Source organism: Sarcophilus harrisii, chromosome 5 (assembly GCF_902635505.1).
Source record: "Sarcophilus harrisii chromosome 5, mSarHar1.11, whole genome shotgun sequence".
Lineage (NCBI taxonomy): Eukaryota > Metazoa > Chordata > Mammalia > Dasyuromorphia > Dasyuridae > Sarcophilus > Sarcophilus harrisii.
In genome coordinates this window covers 85,535,452-85,555,971 of record NC_045430.1, presented here as the reverse complement: position 1 = coordinate 85,555,971, position 20,520 = coordinate 85,535,452, and the positions used below count along the sequence as shown (strand labels likewise).

Genomic DNA, 20,520 nt, shown 5'->3' with positions numbered 1-20,520 from the left:
AATGTTGCTTCCTCCTTATACAGTTATTGTTCCTATTCATCATTTTGTGGTCCTCCACCCATATATTACTCAATTGCTCCCCTCCTTTCTGAGTCCTATTAATATTTTCCCTCTCCTAAGATTTCTTCCATGCCAATTCCCTCCCCCCCTCCTCCCGCCCCAATCTACTTCCCAAAGCAGCTGATGATCTAACCTTCAATAGGAAGATTTCATCTTTCCTTTACATTAGTACCTGGGGTAAGACTCTCAAGCACTATCACCTTTTCATATAAGAACTTTGCACCAGATACCATATTAGCTCAGCTTCCAATTATAGATCTAGAGGACTGATTTTCTCTGCATATACTTGTTAGTCTTGGACAATAAGGCAGTGTATTAGTGAAGTATTTTTTTTTTGAGTAAACATAATCAAAAAGAGTGAAATAGAAATAGAAGGTTGCTGTTTCTTAGTTATGGAAGCAATGAGTATGGTGGCAAAATAATACATAATAGGCTCAGTCAAATGGGGATGTTTTTAAGTAGAAACTCAATATTCTTCAGCTCCTATGGCTACATGGAGCTAGAAAATAATGGGATGTGGAAAGAATGGTTCTTAGGGATAGTGGGCTCTAAGATTTTATACTCAAATTTCAAATTCAAATATTGTTCAAAACGACAGTCTTTATTGCTCCTTTTATTCCTCAAGCACAAAACACAATTAGTTCAAATTAAAATATTTAATAAAGATAGTACAATAAATGCATTTAGCATACACTATCATAGATGGTCACTTAGTTGATCTTACTTCACTTTTTGTTTTCTAGGTCACAAAGATTCAATGAAAGAAGTGTATCTGGCAATGAATATGGTGAGAAAACAAAAGGAATCATAACCTTTTTATATAACAAAAAGTAATGTAGATTGGGGAAGGAATGGGGTGGAGGCAAGGAACTGTAGGGGAGGAGAAAGAAAGATAGATTGGGTTTAAACGTCTTTTTAAAAAATATTATGCTTGTCAAATGATAAAATGCTTAAAGTCATTGAGGATAAAACAATGTTGACATGATTTTTTTTATTTAGCCAGTGGAAGAGAAAGGAGTGGCTTCTGAGCATTTATATCCAAATGATATTGCTGACATTTTATGATGACTTCCCATTTTCAATTTCTCTGCTTCCATCTTCCTCTGTCTCTGCTTCTCTCTTAGTCTCGGTCTCTCTGTCTCTTCATCTGTGACTCTGTCTCTGGATCTCTGACTCTGTCTCTCTCTATTTCTCTTGGTTATATGCATACAGATACATCAAAAGACAGAAGTCAGAAATGAGAAACCCCACAGTGATAACATTATTCATTCTTCGAGGATTAACAGATGACCCACAGATGCAGGTTCTACTTTTTATTTTTCTGCTTCTGACCTATATCCTGAGTGTAACTGGGAACTTGACCATAATCACCCTCACTCTGGTGGATCCCCACCTAAAAACTCCTATGTATTTTTTCCTTAGGAACTTTTCCTTCTTAGAACTATTATACACAACTGTCTGCATTCCCAAATACCTTTATAATTTATCAACTGGAGACTATACTGTGACTTATCATGGATGTTTCTCTCAATTATTTTTTGGTATCCTCCTTGGGGCCTCAGAATTTTTTCTTTTGGCAGCTATGTCTTATGACCGCTATGTAGCTATCTGCAAACCTCTTCACTATGCAACCATCATGAACAACAGAGTCTGTAACCACCTTATCCTGGGTTGTTGGGTATTTGGGTTGTTGTTCATCATTCCAATACTTGGTGTAGGTCTTGAGCTAGAATTCTGTAACTCCAAAATTATTGACCATTTTCTTTGTGATGTATCCCCATTGCTTGAGATCACATGCTCTGATACACAGTTGATGGAAAGAATGATTTTAACCTCAGCTTCACTGACCCTCATCATCACCTTAGTGTTAGTGATTTTATCTTATGTCTATATTGGCAGGACTATTCTGAGATTCCCCTCAGCTGAACAAAGGAAGAAAGCATTTTTCACTTGTTCCTCTCACATTATTGTTGTCTCCATAGCTTATGGTAGTTGCATCTTCATCTATATCAAACCTTCTGCAAAAGAAGGAGTGGCTTTGAATAAGGTTGTGGCACTACTTATAACCTCAGTAGCACCAGTAATGAATCCCTTTATCTATACCTTGAGGAATAAACAAGTGATACAAGCTTTTAGAGACACATTAAAAAGGACTATATTGATTTCAAAACTATAAGAGGCATGAACATTCAGCTGCAAAATTAGTAAAAGAAAATATGAATAGTTATGAATTCTGATGTGGGTCCTGTAACCCAATTTTATTCTATTACTAATGCCCCCCTTAGACACAGACCCAAATTTAACAACTCTTTTTCTCTCCTAACCAGAAATTCTCATTGGGATTAATGATTAATTGATGCTTTTGCCTCTACATTTCATCCCTTGTTCTAAGGATTTCACTTGCTTTCACCCTCCCCAATCACTCCTTAATTTCTATAAAATTCAATGAACATTTAATTTATTTAGAACAAAACATATATAATACATTATTAAAGAATTTTCCAGGCCCCTACTTAAAAGTCAATATACATTTATTCTTTATTAAATGCCAGGCCCTGTGCTAAGCATAAAAATGTTGATATGAAAAAAGGAAGCCATTCTCTGCTCCATAAGAACTTAAAATCTAATACACACAAAAGCTAAAAACTGGGAGAAAAAGAAAAACTACTCTACACGAGGATATGGCAGAGAAATAAGTCAGAAAAGTCCCAAATTAATGCAATCAGGTGAGAAATACGGGAATCCTTAAACTCAGATCTCTGCTAAGATTTGGAATTCTTGGCTCTGTCCTCTAATCAAAGGAAAAGGGTAGTAAAGAAGTAGGCTACCAAGGCTGATGAGATCTACAGAATGATTGTCTTCCTAATAATGAGCTTGGTGCACAGTGGAGATATCAGTCGGAGAATACTCAAGATAGTGTAGACAAGTGAGAAATTAGTTTTGCCTGGTGATCTGTGCTATAAATCATGAAAAACAAAATACTGAGATCTTTTATTTGAAAATTGAAATTATCTCTGTGTAAATTGTCATATGTAGAGTTAGGCTTAAAATCTTGGAAGGTAAGGTCAAAGCCTCAAAATAAAACATATCTTGAAGACTAAAAGTCTGAAGGGTACCCTGAAATAAGAAATCAGATATTATAACCTTTCACTTTTTTTTTTGTTTTTTTTCCCTTAGAGGCAACCTATGGATTTGTCTCTCTCCTTTAAAAATAGCTCTTTCTCCTTGCATTCTAAATCCATTCATTCCTAGCACCATATTTTACAATGAGACAAATTATTGGTCATATGCCTAAAAAGTAAAGTTATATAAATGCCATAATATTTTTAGTACCTATCCTCCAAAAAAAGAGCCTTTTTTAGCCTCTGGTAGCACATAAAGGGTGAGAGTAAAAAGCTTTTTTTTTTTCTCTTGTATTTTACACTTTCCTTCAATTCAGTAATAAGACTTATGAATGGCATTGATTTATATATTATTTCTTGTAATCACAGCATATTAACATGTTCAAGTCTATAAATATACCACCTTTTTTTTTCTTTCCTTTAAGATAAATAGTTGAGGGGAAAGTTAACTAGATTCCAAGAAATATATATATATATATATATATATATATATATATATATATATATATGTAACAGTTACAGTGATTATGCTAAGCTACAACCTGGGATACCTGGACTGGATATCCCATTTAGAGGAGAGTTAATATTTTATTTTTATACTTCTTTCTATCTCATTAAATGCTTTTGTTTTGAATTAACTATGTTATTTGTCTGACTAATAAAGGCAAACACAATGGTGGGGTTTCATTAGCTATTATGAGCTATGCTTTTCAGTGAGGGTACACCCACTGTGTAACACCAGCTGGTACCCCGTACTCACAAAATGGGTCCCAAGACCATGAGATTTGAGGTACTCTCTTGGATTGTTTACACTCAAAACCATAATTTCCTACCTTCTCCAATATATTTAATTTTATTCCTCAAATACAAAATACAATTAGTTCAAATTAAAAATATTTAATAAGATAGCACAATAATCAAGGTAATAATGAAATATTCCTTACATAAACTTGAGACACAAAAAAGATACATTATCCATGGGAAGAGTGGATATACACCTAAAGGAACAAACAGGAAGGAAACAAGTATGGCCATTGCATATGCAGCTAGGGAGAGGGTGATTCATGCCTCTAAAGACTGTTGTTCTTATTTAATAATACTATTACATAATGATATTATTACTGAACTTTCACCACTACATTTATAGTGTTGAAGAACAGAGTATTCTGCATTGTTCTGGCTTATTCAAGAAATTGTCTTTTATTATTTACAATTAACATAGGAAGAATATTCAAACACAGTTAACAGAGTCTTAGTATCATTATGATATCCACCTCCCTTCCCTCCCCCCAGGTTAAGCAAGAGATCAGTTTTAATTACTCTGTCTAGGCAAAATTAAGTATTAATGTCACAAAGTGAAACTGAAGAGAGGTAAAAAGGGAGGAAATCTATGGGTATATAATGATTAGAGTTAGTTATATTCAGTACCCAAATGGGACTTTTACAATATTCTTAGAAAAATATAATATTAACACAATTTATTCCATTAGTGGTTTTCCATTAATCTGCCTAGAAGAAATAAGATTTTCCATGGAAATGATGTTGCCCTTAACCATGATGTTATTTGACAGGAGCATAGGAGACACAATGTCAAGCTCTCTTGAAGTATAATTGGCAGTCCAAGCTAGAATCCTGATTGCCAGAATGTTTTTTTTTTTTTGGCAGAAACTAGAAAATGAGCAGATACCCATCAGTTGGGGAATGGTTGAATAAGTCATGATATATGAATGTAACAGAATATTATTGCTCTATAAGAGATGACAAGCATGATGATTTCAGAAAGGCCTGGAGAAACTTCCATGAACTGATGCTAAATGAAATGAGTAGAACCAAGACAACATTGCACACAGCAACAAGATTATGTGATGATAAACTGTGGCAGAATTGACTTTTTTCAACAATGAGATTATTGAGAACAGTTTCAAAAACTTGTGATAGAGAGAGCCATCTGCATCCAAAGAAAGGGCCATGGAGACTGAATGTGGATCACAACATAGTATTTTCACATTTTCTTGTTGTTTGCTTGGTTGGTTTTTTTTTTTCTTTCTCATTTTTTCCCTTTTCATATTTTTCTTGGACAACATGATAAATGTGGAAATATGTTTAGAAGAATTGCACATGTTTAGTCTATTTTGGATTACTTGCTGTCTAGGGGAGAAAGGGAAAGAGAGAGAGGAGAGGCAGGGAGGGAGGGAAAGAGAGAAAAATTTGGAGCACAAAATATTTCAAGAGTGAATGTTGAAAACTATCTTTGCATGTATTTTGAAAAATAAAAAGCTATCATTATAAAAATTAAAATCATTTGCCAGATGTGTCATTTCCATCATATTTTCTGCTGAGTGAATGTATTGACTTCCCTAGTGCATTGCTTCTGACAAACCTTCCTTTATTAAATTCAAAAGCAATTCTGGATGATTCTCAGTGGAATTTGTGATCACCATTGGCCAGTGCCCATATGATTAAAGGGCTTCACACTGATTCCTGTTTCATCTTATCTATTGTGTTAGCATCTTTTTTTATGGAAAAGTTGAGCTTTGCCATGCTCTTTTAGTCCACAGATTGATTTGAACTCATGTTCTCTGGCTTTTCCTAGCTTTTGTATAACTTTTTATTATTCAGTCATTTCAGTACTGTGGAATATCCAACTCTTATTGATCTCATTAAGGTTTTTTGGGAAATGATACTAGAGTGGTTTGTCACTTTCATCTCCAGCTCATTTTACAAGTGAGAAAACTGAGACAAACAAGTTTGCCCAGGATCACATAATCAACAAGTCTCTGAAGCTGGTTTATCAGGAAGATAAGTCCTCCTGACTGCAAGCCCTGAAATTTGCCTACTGCACCAACTAGCTGCTCTTCTAGCAGGCTTTAATATTCTAGGGCATAGACCAAAAAAAGCCTTCCCTAAATGGGAGAAGAAAAAAACATAGTCAGCGTTCCACTTTGCCTTATTTCTACAAGGTCTGGTGTGATTCTAACTATGGTTGTGCTATATTTAAATTATTTTATCAGATTTTTTCTGCTGTTTTTTTTTATCAATTCTCATAATATTTTCTTCTGGATCTGGAGTTTTAAGGAATTTGGTTATTATATTACTGTAGGTTTTTCTCATAGTATCATCTTACATTCCTTTATTTTATTTTTCAAAATGTTAAGGTAACCTTAATTTCATTCCACAAAATATACAGAAGATGCAAAGGGATCAGAGGAGGCCATAAAATGATTTTGAAAGACCCAAAAAGTTCAGTAGCTCTTCTCAGAAGGGAACTTAAGTTGATACACTGGTGGATCCCCAGTCTTTCCACTAGGTCCTTACACAATTCCACCCAAACTTATCCTGTAACCCCATAATTCTAGATCCTTCCCAAAACGCAAATACACTCTCAGGTAGCTGCACGAGCATTCTACTTCATAGTTGATCTGCTTTGTCTGCATAACTTACTGACTTTGCTTTTCAAATAAGACATTTTTCAGGAATTGAGAGTGATCCTCTTTCTCCAAAGAGATGGTATGCTTCAGAAAATTCCCTTCTCCCTAGCCATGAATTACCCTTTTGAACAAAGGGGGCGCTGTTAGTCTGTCTCTTCCATATCTTTGTACAGGACATTTTTAGTGCCCTGATTGTTGCCATCTCTTGGTTTGGACTCATTTACTCTCAGGCTGGCTACAAACACAGTGTAGTACTGTCTCAAGGGAGTCTTTTCCAGTTTGCATATGTGCTTCTTCTTTAAAATAAAGATTCGTTATGCTGCACATTGGTTTGACTTCTGAACAGGACATGGGTAAGAAGAATTATCAAAGTAAAAGTTATTCTCACTCTCCAGAGGAAGAATGAAGAATGGGAAACACATCCTATTCTTCACTAAGGATCTATTCTCAGTTCTAGACTCAGAGATATATGGCCAATTTCAGACTTTGGGCAGCCTGAGTACAAAAGCTAGAATCAGATACTCTGACTTTATTTATTTATTAAAACATAAATATAAAATAGGACAAACAAAAACAAAAATAAAACATTCCCATGCATAAAGCAGAACTTGAGAGGATTTAAAATATAAAGCAATAAATTTCCATTTCAAGAAAGCCTATGTAATAAATACTGCCCATTGTATTCAAAGCTATACATCTTTTCTTTGCTTCTTGTAGATTTTCTTTTGTTCTCTGCTGTGCACTTTTTTTATTCCATTCTTTTTCTTGTCTTTCCTCCCTCCGTTCTCCCAAGAAGGGTACAATTAAGCATGGATATATACACATACATAAGCACATATTTATGTATACATACATATACATAGATTTTTATAATCATACACAATATATACATTTGCATGCATCTATGTGACAACATACTATGTTTGTCTTCTGCTTCTCTAAAAATGGATAACATCTTCCTTCATAAGTCCAAGGTTTTCCATTTTATTTAAAACATATTTAGCATTTTATTTTGCTTAGTTGCATGTAAAAAAAATTACAAAAAAAAAAAACAAAAAAACATCAGGGCAGAGCCCAGAGGGCTAAGAGTAGACAGGTCTTTGAGCTCTTTCTGTCTTCCCTCATATTAACACCAGATCAAGATTCTAAATGGGTTTTGAAATCACAGAACCCACAAATGTTTATAGTGTAACAAATTTCCAACAAAAGGTATTTTGGAAGAACTTCAGGAAAGGTCTATCTTAATCAGGAAGTGGGGGAGGGAGGGTGGGTTTGCAAGCCAGCATAGGTGCAACACATCTCAGTTCAATGAAAAGAGACTCGGTGTGGAGAGACTTCCCCATGCTGGGGAAATCTAGTGGGAGGTTTGCAACCAAAATACAACAGTGTTGGCCACTCTGACTTGCTTTAAAAGCCAGTGGATAAGCAGATCACTGTGATTCCTCCAACACAACTACAAAAGGCAAAAAACTTGGCCACACTTACCCAGCACAGGAAGGAAGACAGCAGCACCAGCTCTAGTGCAGAAAATGTTATTGCTTCTAGAGGAAGCTTGGGAAAGTCTCCCCTTTAACTAAGAGCAAATCTTAACCTTTAAAAATGGGGGGGGGGGTAAGCAAAAAAAAGCTCTGATCAAAGACAACTTCCATGGAGACAGAGAAGAACAGACCTCAAACCCTGAAGACACAAAAGGCAAAACATCTCCAAATGAAGCCTCAAAGAGTGCTATAAATTCATCTCCATCTAGCAAGGATCTCTTGGAAGAATTCAAAAAGGATCTTAAAAGAGAATTAGAAGAAAAATAGGGAAAGGAAATGAGATCACTGGGAAAGGAAACACAGAAATTATCTAAAGAAAATCAATCCTTAAAGAATAGTTTTGGTGAAATGAAAATCAACTTCTTGAAAAACAGAATTTTTGGAAATGGAAAAAAGTCTAATAAACAAAACAACTCTTTTAAAAGTTCAATTGGTTTCAAGGGAATTAATGAAAAAAAAAAATCAAATGAAGGTGGCTTAGCTGTACCAGATCTAAAATTATATTATAGAGCAGAAGTTACCAGAACCATTTGGTATTGGCTAAGGAATAGATTAGTTGATCAGTGGAATAGGTTAGGTTCAAAGGACAAAATAGTCAACAAGTATAGCAACCTAGTGTTTGACAAACCCAAAGATCCCAGCTTTGGGGATAAGAACTTACTGTTTGACAAAAATTGCTGGGAAAATTGGAAACTAATATGGCAGAAACTAGGCATTGATCCACACTCAACACCGTACAACAAGATAAGGTCAAAATGGGTTCATGACCTAGGCATAAAGAATGAGATTATAAATAAATTAGAGGAACACAGGATAGTTTATCTCTCAGACCTGTGGAAGAGGAAGGAATTTATGATCAAAGGCAGAACTAGAGATCATTACTGATCACAAAATAGAAAATTTCGATTATACCAAACTGAAAAGTTTTTGTACAAACAAAACTAATGCAGACAAGATTAGAAGGGAAGCAATAAACTGGGAAAATATTTTTACAGTCAAAGGTTCTGATAAAGGCCTCATTTCCAAAATATATAGAGAATTAACTCTAATTTATAAGAAATCAAACCATTCGGTCAAAGGATATGAACAGACAATTCTCAGATGAAGAAATTGAAACTATTTCTAGTCATATGAAAAGATGATCCAAGTCATTATTAATCAGAGAAATGCAAATTAAGACAACTCTGAGATACCACTATACACCTGTCAGACTGGCTAGAATGACAGGGAAAGATAATGCGGAATGTTGGAGGGGATGTGGGAAAACAGGGACCCTAATACATTGTTGGTGGAACTGTGAATACATTCAACCATTCTGGGGAGCAATTTGGAACTATGCTCAAAAAGTTATCAAACTGTGCATACCCTTTGATCCAGCAGTGTTACTACTGGGCTTATATCCCAAAGAGATTATAAAGAAGGGAAAGGGACCTGTATGTGCACGAATGTTTGTGGCAGCCCTCTTTGTAGTGGCCAGAAACTGGAAACTGAGTGGATACCCATCGATTAGAGAATGACTGAATAAATTGTGATATATGAATATTATGGAATATTATTGTTCTGTAAGAAATGACCAACCGGATGATTTCAGAAAGGCCTGGAGAGAATTACACGAATTGATGATGAGTGAAATGAGCAGGACCAGGAGATCATTATATACTTCAACAACAATAGTATATGATGATCGATTCTGATGGACCTGGCCATCCTCAGCAATGAGATGAACCAAATCAGTTTCAATGAAGCAGTAATGAACTGAACCAACTACACCCAGTGAAAGAATTCTGGGAGATGACTGAAAACCATTACATTGAATTCCCAATCCCTATATTTATGCCCACCTGCATTTTGGATTTCCTTCACAGGCTAATTGTACAGTATTTCACGCTGGTGTTTTTTCTTCTTTAAATAATAATATAATAATAAGATCCAAAATCACAGCCAACTGATAAAGGTTCAGATCTTTTATTTTGTCCTTCAATATAGCCCAGTTAGCTCAGTCCTATCTCTCTGCTTGGTTCCAAGAGATCTTGCAACTTTGTCCTTGGCTTCTGCCTCTGCTTTCTTCAGCCTCCAGCCAGCACCAAGTTGGAAGATGCAATTAATCTCTTGCCTCGAACATAGGGCTTGTGGGCTTCCTCCCAGAGTGCTCCTCTCTAACCCCAGTCAATGTTCCCAAGAAAACTCTCCCAAACTCTAAGAGCTTCCTGTATATATATGATCTCCCAAAGTTTAACTCATCCTTCTGGAGAGAGAGGGATTCTGGGTTATCTTCCAGAGTACTCTCTGGCCCTAAGGGAGGTTTGAATTTGGATATCTCATACTAAGCCATACTAAGCCCTGAAATCTCCCAAACGTGTGAACTCCATTGAGTACTTAGATACTTATGAGCTCTCTAAAGGTGTGAACACAAGTATCATTTCTATCAGTTGTACTTAGTACCTTGTTTCAAGTTCTGGCCCAAAATATCTCCTTCTAAGATCAAATCATTCATATTGAACCATGCTAAATTAGATTATTATTGTCTCTATCAACTCTAATGGCTTAACACTTTGTAAAGATTCCAACAATTTCAGAGTCCAATTCTTTTTGTACAGCAAAATAACAGTTTGGTCATGTATACTTATTGTGTATCTAATTTACATTTTACTATATTTAACATCTACTGCTCATCCTACCATCTGGGGAAGGGGGTGGGAGGAAGGAGGGCAAAAATTGGAATAAGAGGTTTGGCAATTGTCAATGCTGTAAAGTTACCCATACATATAACCTATAAATAAAAGGCTATTTAAAAAATAATAATAATAATAATAAAATTTTTAAAAGTTCAATTGTCCAAATACAAAAGGAAATTTAAAAAGCTAACTGAAGAAAATAAAATTCACAAAAAAAATTAGAATTGAACAAATGGAAGCAAATGATTCAATGAGACATCAAGAAACAATCAAACAAAACCCAAAAAATAAAAGATAAGAAAATGTAAAATGCCTCATCAGAAAAACAACTGACCTGGAAAATAGATCCAGGAGAGACAATCTAAGAATTTTGGACTCCCTGAAATCTATGTTGAAAAAAAAAGCCTATACAATATATTCCAAGAAATCATCAAGGAAAACTGCCCTGAAGTACTAGAACCAGAAGGCAAAATAGTCATTGAAAGAATCTATTGATCACCTCTTGAAAGAGATCCAAAAATGAAAACTCCAAGGAATATTGTACCTTAATTCCAGAATCAGCAGATCAAGGAAAAAATACTGGAAGCATCCAGAAAGAAACAATTCAAATATCTAGAAGGTACAATCAGGATTACCCAGGACCTAGAAACTTCCATTTTAAAAGATTGAAGGACCTGGAATGTGATATTTTGGAGGACAAAGGAACTTGGACTGGAACACTATCCAACAACTATCCAACAAAATTAAACAATGAAATTAAATAATAAAGTAAAAAGGGGAAAAAACTATGTTCTTTAAAGGTTAAAATATTTACATACCTATATGGGATGAGGACATGTTTAACTCTTGAGAACTGTATATTTGTTAAGGATATGTTTAGAGGGTATAGGTATAATTTGACTTCACTGTGATGAGATAAAAAAGGAAGCTATGGAAACAGCTGGGTGGTGCAGTGGATAGAGCACCAACCCTGAAGTCAGGAGGACCTGAGTTCAGATCTGGTCTCAGACACTTAACACTTCCTATCAGTGTGACCCTGGGCAAGTCATTTAACTCCAATTGCCTCAGAAAAAATAAAGAAGCTATAGGTAGGAAATGGATTATATTGGAAGAAGAGGGAAAGGGAGGTAAAAAGAAGTAAATTACATCACATGAAGAATTAAAACAGATCTATTACAATTGAGAGAAAGAAGGAAAGGGGATTAATCTCATCAAATTTGGCTCAAGAGAAAATATTAGACATATTTAGTTTAATATAGAAACTTGTCTCATATAGAGAACTAGGAGAGAAAGGGAAAAGGAAAGGAGGTAATAGAAGAGAGAATAGAAGAAGGGGAGAGACATAAAAAGGAGCAAGGTCTGTAAAAGGAAAAGGCAGATGAAGGAGGTGGTGATCAGAAGCAAAACACAGGTGAGGGGGGAAAAGGGGAAAGAGAAAAATATAACTTGGGAAATAGAGTATAGCAGGAAATACAGAGTAATTTATCTCTGAATGTGAATGAGATGAACTTTCCTATAAAATAGAAGTGGATAGCAGACTGGATTAAAAGCCAGAATCCTACAATATGTTTTTACAAGAAACCATTTAAAGCAGAGTGACACATAGAGAGTAAAGGTAAACAGCTTATGCAGAAGCTATTATGCTTCATCTGAAGTAAAAAAAAAAAAAAAAAAGAAAAGAAAAAAAGAAAAAAGAAAAAAAGGAGCAGTGGTGATCCTGATCTCAGATCAAGCAAAAGCAAAAACAAATCTAATAAATAAAATAAGGAAGAAAACTACATCTTGCTAAAGGGTACCATAGATAATGAAGTCATATCAGTACTAAATATATGTATACCAAATGGTTTAGCATTCAGGTTCCTAGAGGAGAAGTTAAAAGAGCAGCAAGAAGAAATAGAAAGCAAAACCATACTAGTGGGAATCTTAAGCTTGCTCCATCAGAACTAAATAAATTCAAAGCTGAAAGTAAATAAGAAAAAAGTTAAGGAGGTAAATAGAATTTTAGAAAAGTTAGGTAAGATAGAACTTTGAAGAAAATTAAATGAAGACCGAAAGGAGTACAGTTTATTTTTCCTCAGGAGTTTATAGAACCTATACAAAATTGACCGTATATTTGGCCAAAAAACCTCAAAATCAAATACAGAAAGGGACAAATAGTAAATGCATCTTTTTCAGATGATGATGCAATAACAATCACATGTAATAAAGAGCCAGGGGAAAATAGATCAAAAATTAATTGGAAATGATATAATCTAATCCTAAAGAATGAATGGGTGAACCAACAAATCATAGACAATTTCAACAATTTCATTCAAGACAATGGCAATAATGAAGTAAAATGCCAAAATTTATGGGATACAGTCAAAGCAGTCCTTAGGAGAAGTATTATATTTCTAGATACTTACTTGCATAAAGTAGAGAAATAGAAAATCAATGAATTGGACATACAACTAAAAAAGCTTGAAAAAGAACAAATTAAAAATCTCCAATTAAATAGGAAATTTGAAATTCTGAAAATAAAAGAAGAGATTAATAAAATCGGAAAAAGATAACTATTATGAAAAAACAACAAAATAAATAGACAGTTAATTTGATTAGAAAAAGAAAAGAAAAAATTCAAATTGTTAGTACCAAAAATGAAAATGGTGAATTTTCCCCCAATGAAGAGGAAATTAGAACAATAGAGCTATTTTGCCCAACTATATACCAATGAACCTGATATGTAAGTGAAATGGATGAATAATTACAAAAATATAGATTGCCCAGATTAACAAGGGGGGAAACAAATTAATTAAATATTCACATTTTAGAGAAGGAACTCAAACAAGCTATTAATCAATTCCTTAAAAAGAAATCTCTAGGGGCAGATAGATTTACATGTGAATTCCACCAAATACTTAAAGAACAATTAATTCCAGTACTATGCAAACTATTTGGAAAAATAGGGAAAGAAGGAGTCCTAGCAAATTCCTTTTATGATACAGATATGGTCTGATACTTAAACCAAGTCAGGCTAAAACAGAAAGAAAATTATAGACCAATTTCCCTAATAAATATTGATGCAAATCACTGAGATAAAATATTGGCCAAAAAAGATTACAGCAAATTATCATCAGGATAATACACACCATGACCAAGTAGGATTTATATCAGGAAGACAGAACTGGTTCAATATTAGGAAAACTGTTAGCATAATTCACTATATTAATAACCAAATTAACAGAGATCATCATTATCTCAATAGATGCAGAAAATGAATATCGCAAAATCCAATGCTCATTTCTGTTAAACACACTACAGATTACAGAAATAAATGGCATTCTTCATAAAATGATCAGTAGCATCTATTTAAAACCCTCAGCAAGCATCATATATAATGGGAATAAACTAGAACCAATCCCAGTAAAATCAAGGGTAAAACAAGGTTGCCCACTATCATGATAACAATTCAATATTGTATTAGAAATATTACCTTTGACCATAAGAGAAGAAAAAGAGATTAAAGGAATTAGATTAGGTAATGAGGAAAGCAAATTATCATTCTTTGCAGATGATGTAAGGATATACTTAGAAAATCCTAGAGAATCAACTAAAACACTATTAGAAACAATGCACTACTTGAGAAAAGTTGAAGGATACAAAATAAATCCACAGAAATTATCAGCATTTCTATATGTTACCAACAAAATACAACAACAAGAAATATGAAGAGAAATTCCATTTAAAATAATTGTAGATAATGTAAAATATTTGGGAGTCTACCTGCCAAGGAATTTTCCACACAAATAAAGTCAGGCATAATTAAGTGGAAGAATATCAAGTGCTTATGTTTAGGCCAAGCTAATATTCAGTGCCATACCAATCAAACTCTAAAGACATTATTTCACAAGGCTAAAAAAAAATAATAACAAAGTTGATCTGGAAGAACAAAAGGTCAAGAATTTCAAGGGAATTAGTGGGAAAAAAATGGTAGTGAATGTAGCGTATCTGTACCAGACCTAGAACTATATTATAAAACAGTGATCATCAAAACCATTTGGTACTAAGAAACAGAATAGTTGATCTGTGGAATAGGTTAGATTCACAAGACACAATAGTCAATGACTATGGTAATCTAATGTTCAATCAACCCCAAAATTTCAGCATCTAGGATAAGAATTCAGTATTTGACAAAAATTGCTGGGAAAAATGTAAATTAGTATGGCAGAAACTAGGTTTTAACCCACATCTATACCACAATAAGGTCAAAATGGGTTCATGATTTAGACATAGAGTGATGTTATAAGCAAATTAGAAGAACAAAGAAAAGTCTACGTTTCAGATCTGTGGAGAAGGAAGGAATTTGTGGTCAAAGAAGAACTAGAGTACGTTATAGAATGCAAAATGGATAATTTTGATTATATTAAGTTTAAAAGGTTGTATACAAACAAAACCAATGCAGACAAGATTAGAAGGGAAGCAGAAAACTGAGGGCAAATATTTTACATCCAAGTGTTCTGAAAAAGGCCTCACTTCTAAAATATATAGAGAATTGATTCAAATTTATAAGAATATAAGCCATTCTCCAATTCATAAATGGTCAAAGGACAGGAACAATTTTTAGATGAAGAAATTAAAACCATTTCTAGTCATATGATATTGATCAGAGAAATGAAAATTAAGACCACTCAGTTACTACAGCACACCTCTCAGATTGGCTAAAATAACAGAAAAAAATAATGATGAATGTTGGAGGGGATGTGGGAAAATGGGGACACTAATACATTATTGGTGAAATTGTGAACTGATCAAACCATTCTAGAAAGCAATATGAAACTATGTCTAAATGACTAGCAAACTTTGCAAATCCTTTGGTTCAGCAGTTACTCTACTGACCCTGTATCCCAAAGAGATCATCAAAAAGGGAAAAAAGACCCATATGTGCAAAAATCTTTGTAGCAGCCCTTTTGTCAGGAAACCGGAAAATTAGTGGATACCATCAGTTGGAGAATGACTGAATAAGTTATACTATATGAATGTTAATGGAATATTATTGTTATACAATAAATGATCAGCAGGATGATTTTAGAGAGGTCTCGAAAGACTTGAACTGATGCTAAGTGAAGGGAGGAGAATCAGAAGAACATTGTACAAAGCAACAGCAAGATGATGCAATGATCAATTCTGATGTACGTGGCTCTTTTCAAAAGTGAGGTGATTCTGGTCAGTTCCAACTGTCTTGTGATGGAGAGAGCCATCACTGAAAGAGAACTGTGAGCACTGACAGTGCATTACAAGATGGTATTTTCACTTTTTTGTTGTTGTTTGCTTGCTTTTTGTTTTCTTTCTCAATATTTGATATTGATCTGACTTAACTTGTGCAGCATGATAATTGTTGAAATTGTTGAAATATGTATAGAAAAATTGCACATGTTTAACATTTATTGAATTATTTACCTCTAGAGGATAGGTTGGTAGGGGAAGGAGAGAGAAAAAAAAATTGGAACACAAGGTTTTGCAAGGGTGAATGTTGGAAAATTATCTATGTATATGTTTTGAAAATTTTAAAAAGTTTTAATTAAATTAATAAATGCATGAATCTGAAGCATTTTTCTCATCAGACCATTAGAAAAATAATCAAGGTAAAGAGCTTTACTTCATTCTTCTACTAATGCTGTTTATCTGGCCTTCCCTCTTTCTAGTATCTACACTTTCCACAAGATGTGCAATCTTGTTATCATTTTGCCCCATGGAAAAGGGTCACAAGAAGTTGTTTGCAGTTTTGAAGTGCTTGCTAACAGAGTAGACCTCATAGATCAAGTCCTCCATGGAGATAATTTCATATTTACCTAGAGATTTTGGAATAAGGGCTTATAATTAATTCTCTGTTTCTTGATCTTGTCATAACTATGTTTTTAAAAAATGACTTCAGGATTGTTTAACCTTATAAAATTTGTGGTTCCACAATTCTTAGCATGTTCACTGAAGTCTTTTTAGATTTAACAAAAGTACCATTAAAGATCTGGAGAAGACATAAAAAGCTGCAATACTATTTGGATATTTGAGCTAATATCATTAATACCTCTGATATTGATCACAAAAGCTAATGGGATCAGCAGATACAAAGAATTTGCCAGCTTTGCATGCCATTTTAACAAGCTGGATTTCACTTTTATGTATCTCCTTATGATATGCTTTATTTTTTTCTTCATAATGTTTCTCTATATTTCACAGAACTTTTTTATAGCTGGTTTCTTCTCCAGGCATTTGGCTTTCAGTATTGCAAAAAAACTTTTACTTTTTCAGAAGAGGTTCTGGAATGAATGGTAGCTTCTTCTTTTCTTCTACATCCACCATGATTCTAGACATAAAAGAAGCAAAAGCAATTTTTAACATTGGTTTGTAAAACTTTGCATTCCATGAAGTTTGGTAAAATTTACTAGTAAATTTATCTGCTCCTGGAGATTTTTTTCTATGGGGATTTGCTGATGGCTTGATCAATTTGTTTTTCAAAAATGGAGTTATTATCTTATCAAATTCCTTTGATGACATCTAAACCAGGAAGGATCAATCCAGAGAAAGAAAAATTATAGACCAATTTCCCTAGTGAATATTGATGCAAAAATCTTAAATAAAATATTAACAAAGACATTACAGCCTCTTAGCACCAGGATAATACACTATGAACAAACAGGATTTATACCAAGAATGCAGGGCTGGTTCAATAACAAGAAAACTATTAGCATAATTAACTCTATCAATAACCAAACCCACAGAAGCCATATGATTGTATCAATAGATGCAGAAAATGCATTTGAAAAAATACAACACCCGTTCCTATACAAACACTAGAAAGCATAAGAATAAATGAACTTTTCCTTGAAATGATAAACAGCATCTACCTAAAACTATCAGCAAGCATCATATATAATGGGGAAAAAAAACAAGAAGTATTCCCATTAAGATCAGGGGTGAAGCAAGTTTGTGCACTACCATCATTGCCATTCAATATTGTAGTAGAGATGTTAGCTTCAGCAATAAGGAAAGAAAAAGAAGTTGAGAGAATTAGAGTAGGTATTGAGGAAACAAATTTATCACTTTTTGCAGATAGTATCATAGTATACTTAGAGAATTCTTGAGAATAAACTGAAAAACCAGGAGACACAATTAACAACTTTAGCAAAGTTTCAGGTTTTAAAATGAATTCACATGAATCATTTACATTTCTATCTGTTACCAACAAAGTTCAGCAGCAATATAGATAATAATAGATTATACAAAATATCTGGGGATCTACCTGCCAAGTCAAAGCCAGGTATGATATGAACACAATTACAAAGCACTTTTCATACCAAAAAAAGTTAAATCTAAACAATTGGAAGAATATCAAGTGCTCATGGATAGGCAGAGCTAATAAAATGTTAAATAACAATTCTACCTAAATTAATCTAGTTATACAATGCCATAACCAATCAAATCCCCAAGAAATTACTTTATAGAGCTAGAAAAAAATTATAGCAAAATTCATTTGAAAAAACCAAAGGTCAAAAATGTCAAGGGAATTAATGGAAAAAATGCAAGTGAAGGTGGACTAAATGTAAAACTATTTTAGCAATACCAGATCTAAAACTATTTTATAAAGCAGTGGTCATCAAAACTATTTGTACTGGCTAAGAAATAAGAGTAGAAAATCTTTTTTTTATGCAAGGAAATGTTTATTTTTTTTTAATTTAATAGCCTTTTATTTACAGGTTATATGTATGGGTAACTTTGCAGCATTAACAATTGCCAAACCTCTTGTTCCAATTTTTTACCTCTTACCCTCCACCCCCTCCCCCAGATGGCAGGATGACCAGTAGATGTTAAATATATTAAAATATAAATTAGATACACAATAAGTATACATGACCAAACCATTATTTTGCTGTACAAAAAGAATCAGACTCTGAAATATTGTACAATTAGCTTGTGAAGGAAATCAAAAATGTAGGTGGGCATAAATATAGGGATTGGGAATTCAATGTAATGGTTTTTAGTCATCTCCCAGAGTTCTTTCTCTGGGTGTAGCTGGTTCAGTTCATTACTGCTCCATTGGAAAGGATTTGGTTGATCTCATTGCTGAGGATGGCCAGGTCCATCAGAACTGGTCATCATATAGTATTGTTGTTGAAGTATATAATGATCTCCTGGTCCTGCTCATTTCAAGAGTGGAAAATCTTAATTAAAATATTAACAAAGATATTACAGCCACTTGGCACCAAGATAATACACTATGAACAAACATAATTTATAACAAGAAGGCAGGGCTATTTCAATATCAGGAAAACTATTAGCATAATTAACTAAAACAATAATTATTTGAATAGATTAGGTTCACAAGATTCAATAGTTAATGACTACAGTAATCTTGTATTTAATGAACTACAGACTCCAGTTTCTGGGATAAGAACTCACTATTTCACAAAAAAATTGCTGGAGAAATTGGAAAGTAGTATGGCACAAACTAGGAACTGTACAACATCTAACACACTATACCAATGGGATCATGATTTAGATATAAAGGGTGCTACTATATGCAAATTAAGAAAACAAGAGATAATCTCTCTCTCAGATTTGTGCAGAAAAAAAGAATTTATTTCCAAAAAAAAGAACTAGAGGACATTACAGAATATAAAGTAGATAATTTTGATGATATTAAATTAAAACATTTTTGCACACACAAAACCAAGACCAGAATGGAAGCAGAAAACTGAGGAGAAATTTTTTATCCAAGAGTGCTGACAAAGACCTTGTTTCTAAACTAGAGAATTGACTCAAATTTTTAAGAATACAAGTCATTCTCCAATTGATAAATGGCCAAAGGATAAGAATAGACAATTTTCAAATGAAGAAATTAAAGCCATCTATAGTCAAAAAAAATGCTCTAAATTGAAAAGTAAAATGCAACTCAAGACGACCCTGAGATATTACTTCACATCTCTCAGATTGACTGAGATGACAGGAAAATATTATGACAGATATTGGAGAGAATACTAATGAATTTTTGGTGGAATTGTAAATTGATCTAACTATTCTGCAGAGCAATTGAAAACTATGCTCCAAGTACTATAAAACTGCATACCCTTTGATCTAGCAGTGTCACTACAAAGTCTATATCCCAAGGACACTATAAATGAGAGGAAAGGACCCGCACATGCAAACATGTTTGTAGCAACTCTTTTTGTAGTGATAAGGACCTGGAAATTGAACAGATTCCCATAAAATGGAGAACCTATGGATGTTTGCTAAATAAATGCAATGGAATGCTATGGTTCGATAACAAATCATGAGCAGGCTGATTTCAGAAAAGCCTGGAAATGCTTACATGAACAGATACTGAGTGAAGTGAAGTGAGTAAAGTGAACTAAGAGAATATTGTTTACAATGAAAGCAAGATTATGTGATGATCAACTATGATGAACTTGGCTCTTCTCAGCAATGCTGACAGTCCCAGTAGGCTTGGGTTGGAAAATGTCATCCAAATCCAGAGAAAGAACTTTGGAAACTGAATGTGAATTGAATCCTATAGTATTTTCACCATTTTTTGCTTGTTTGCTTGCTTTTTCTTTCTTGTATTTTTTTTTCCTCTTTTGCAAAATATGACAAATATAGAAATATGTTTTAAAAGAATTGCACTTATTTAACCTGTATCAGATTGCTTGCTGTCTTGAGGAGGGGG

General features: G+C 33.8%; 1 protein-coding gene and 1 pseudogene across 1 annotated transcript; one reads left to right on the top strand and one right to left on the bottom strand.

The window, feature by feature from the left end:
* Window positions 1-1,297: 1,297 nt before the first annotated feature.
* On the top strand, window positions 1,298-2,236 carry LOC100930542 (olfactory receptor 6C2-like). Its single transcript, XM_003772498.3, has one exon. It carries the CDS (start codon window positions 1,298-1,300, stop codon window positions 2,234-2,236), a length of 939 nt encoding a protein of 312 aa, XP_003772546.1.
* A 14,218-nt stretch (window positions 2,237-16,454) lies between these two features.
* LOC105750796 lies at window positions 16,455-17,299 on the bottom strand (annotated as a pseudogene).
* Between the last annotated feature and the right edge of the window lie 3,221 nt (window positions 17,300-20,520).

Coding starts and splice junctions, on each gene's coding strand:
- LOC100930542 (XM_003772498.3), top strand. CDS start 1,298: ATGAGAAACCCCACAGTGATAACATTATTCATTCTTCGAGGATTAACA.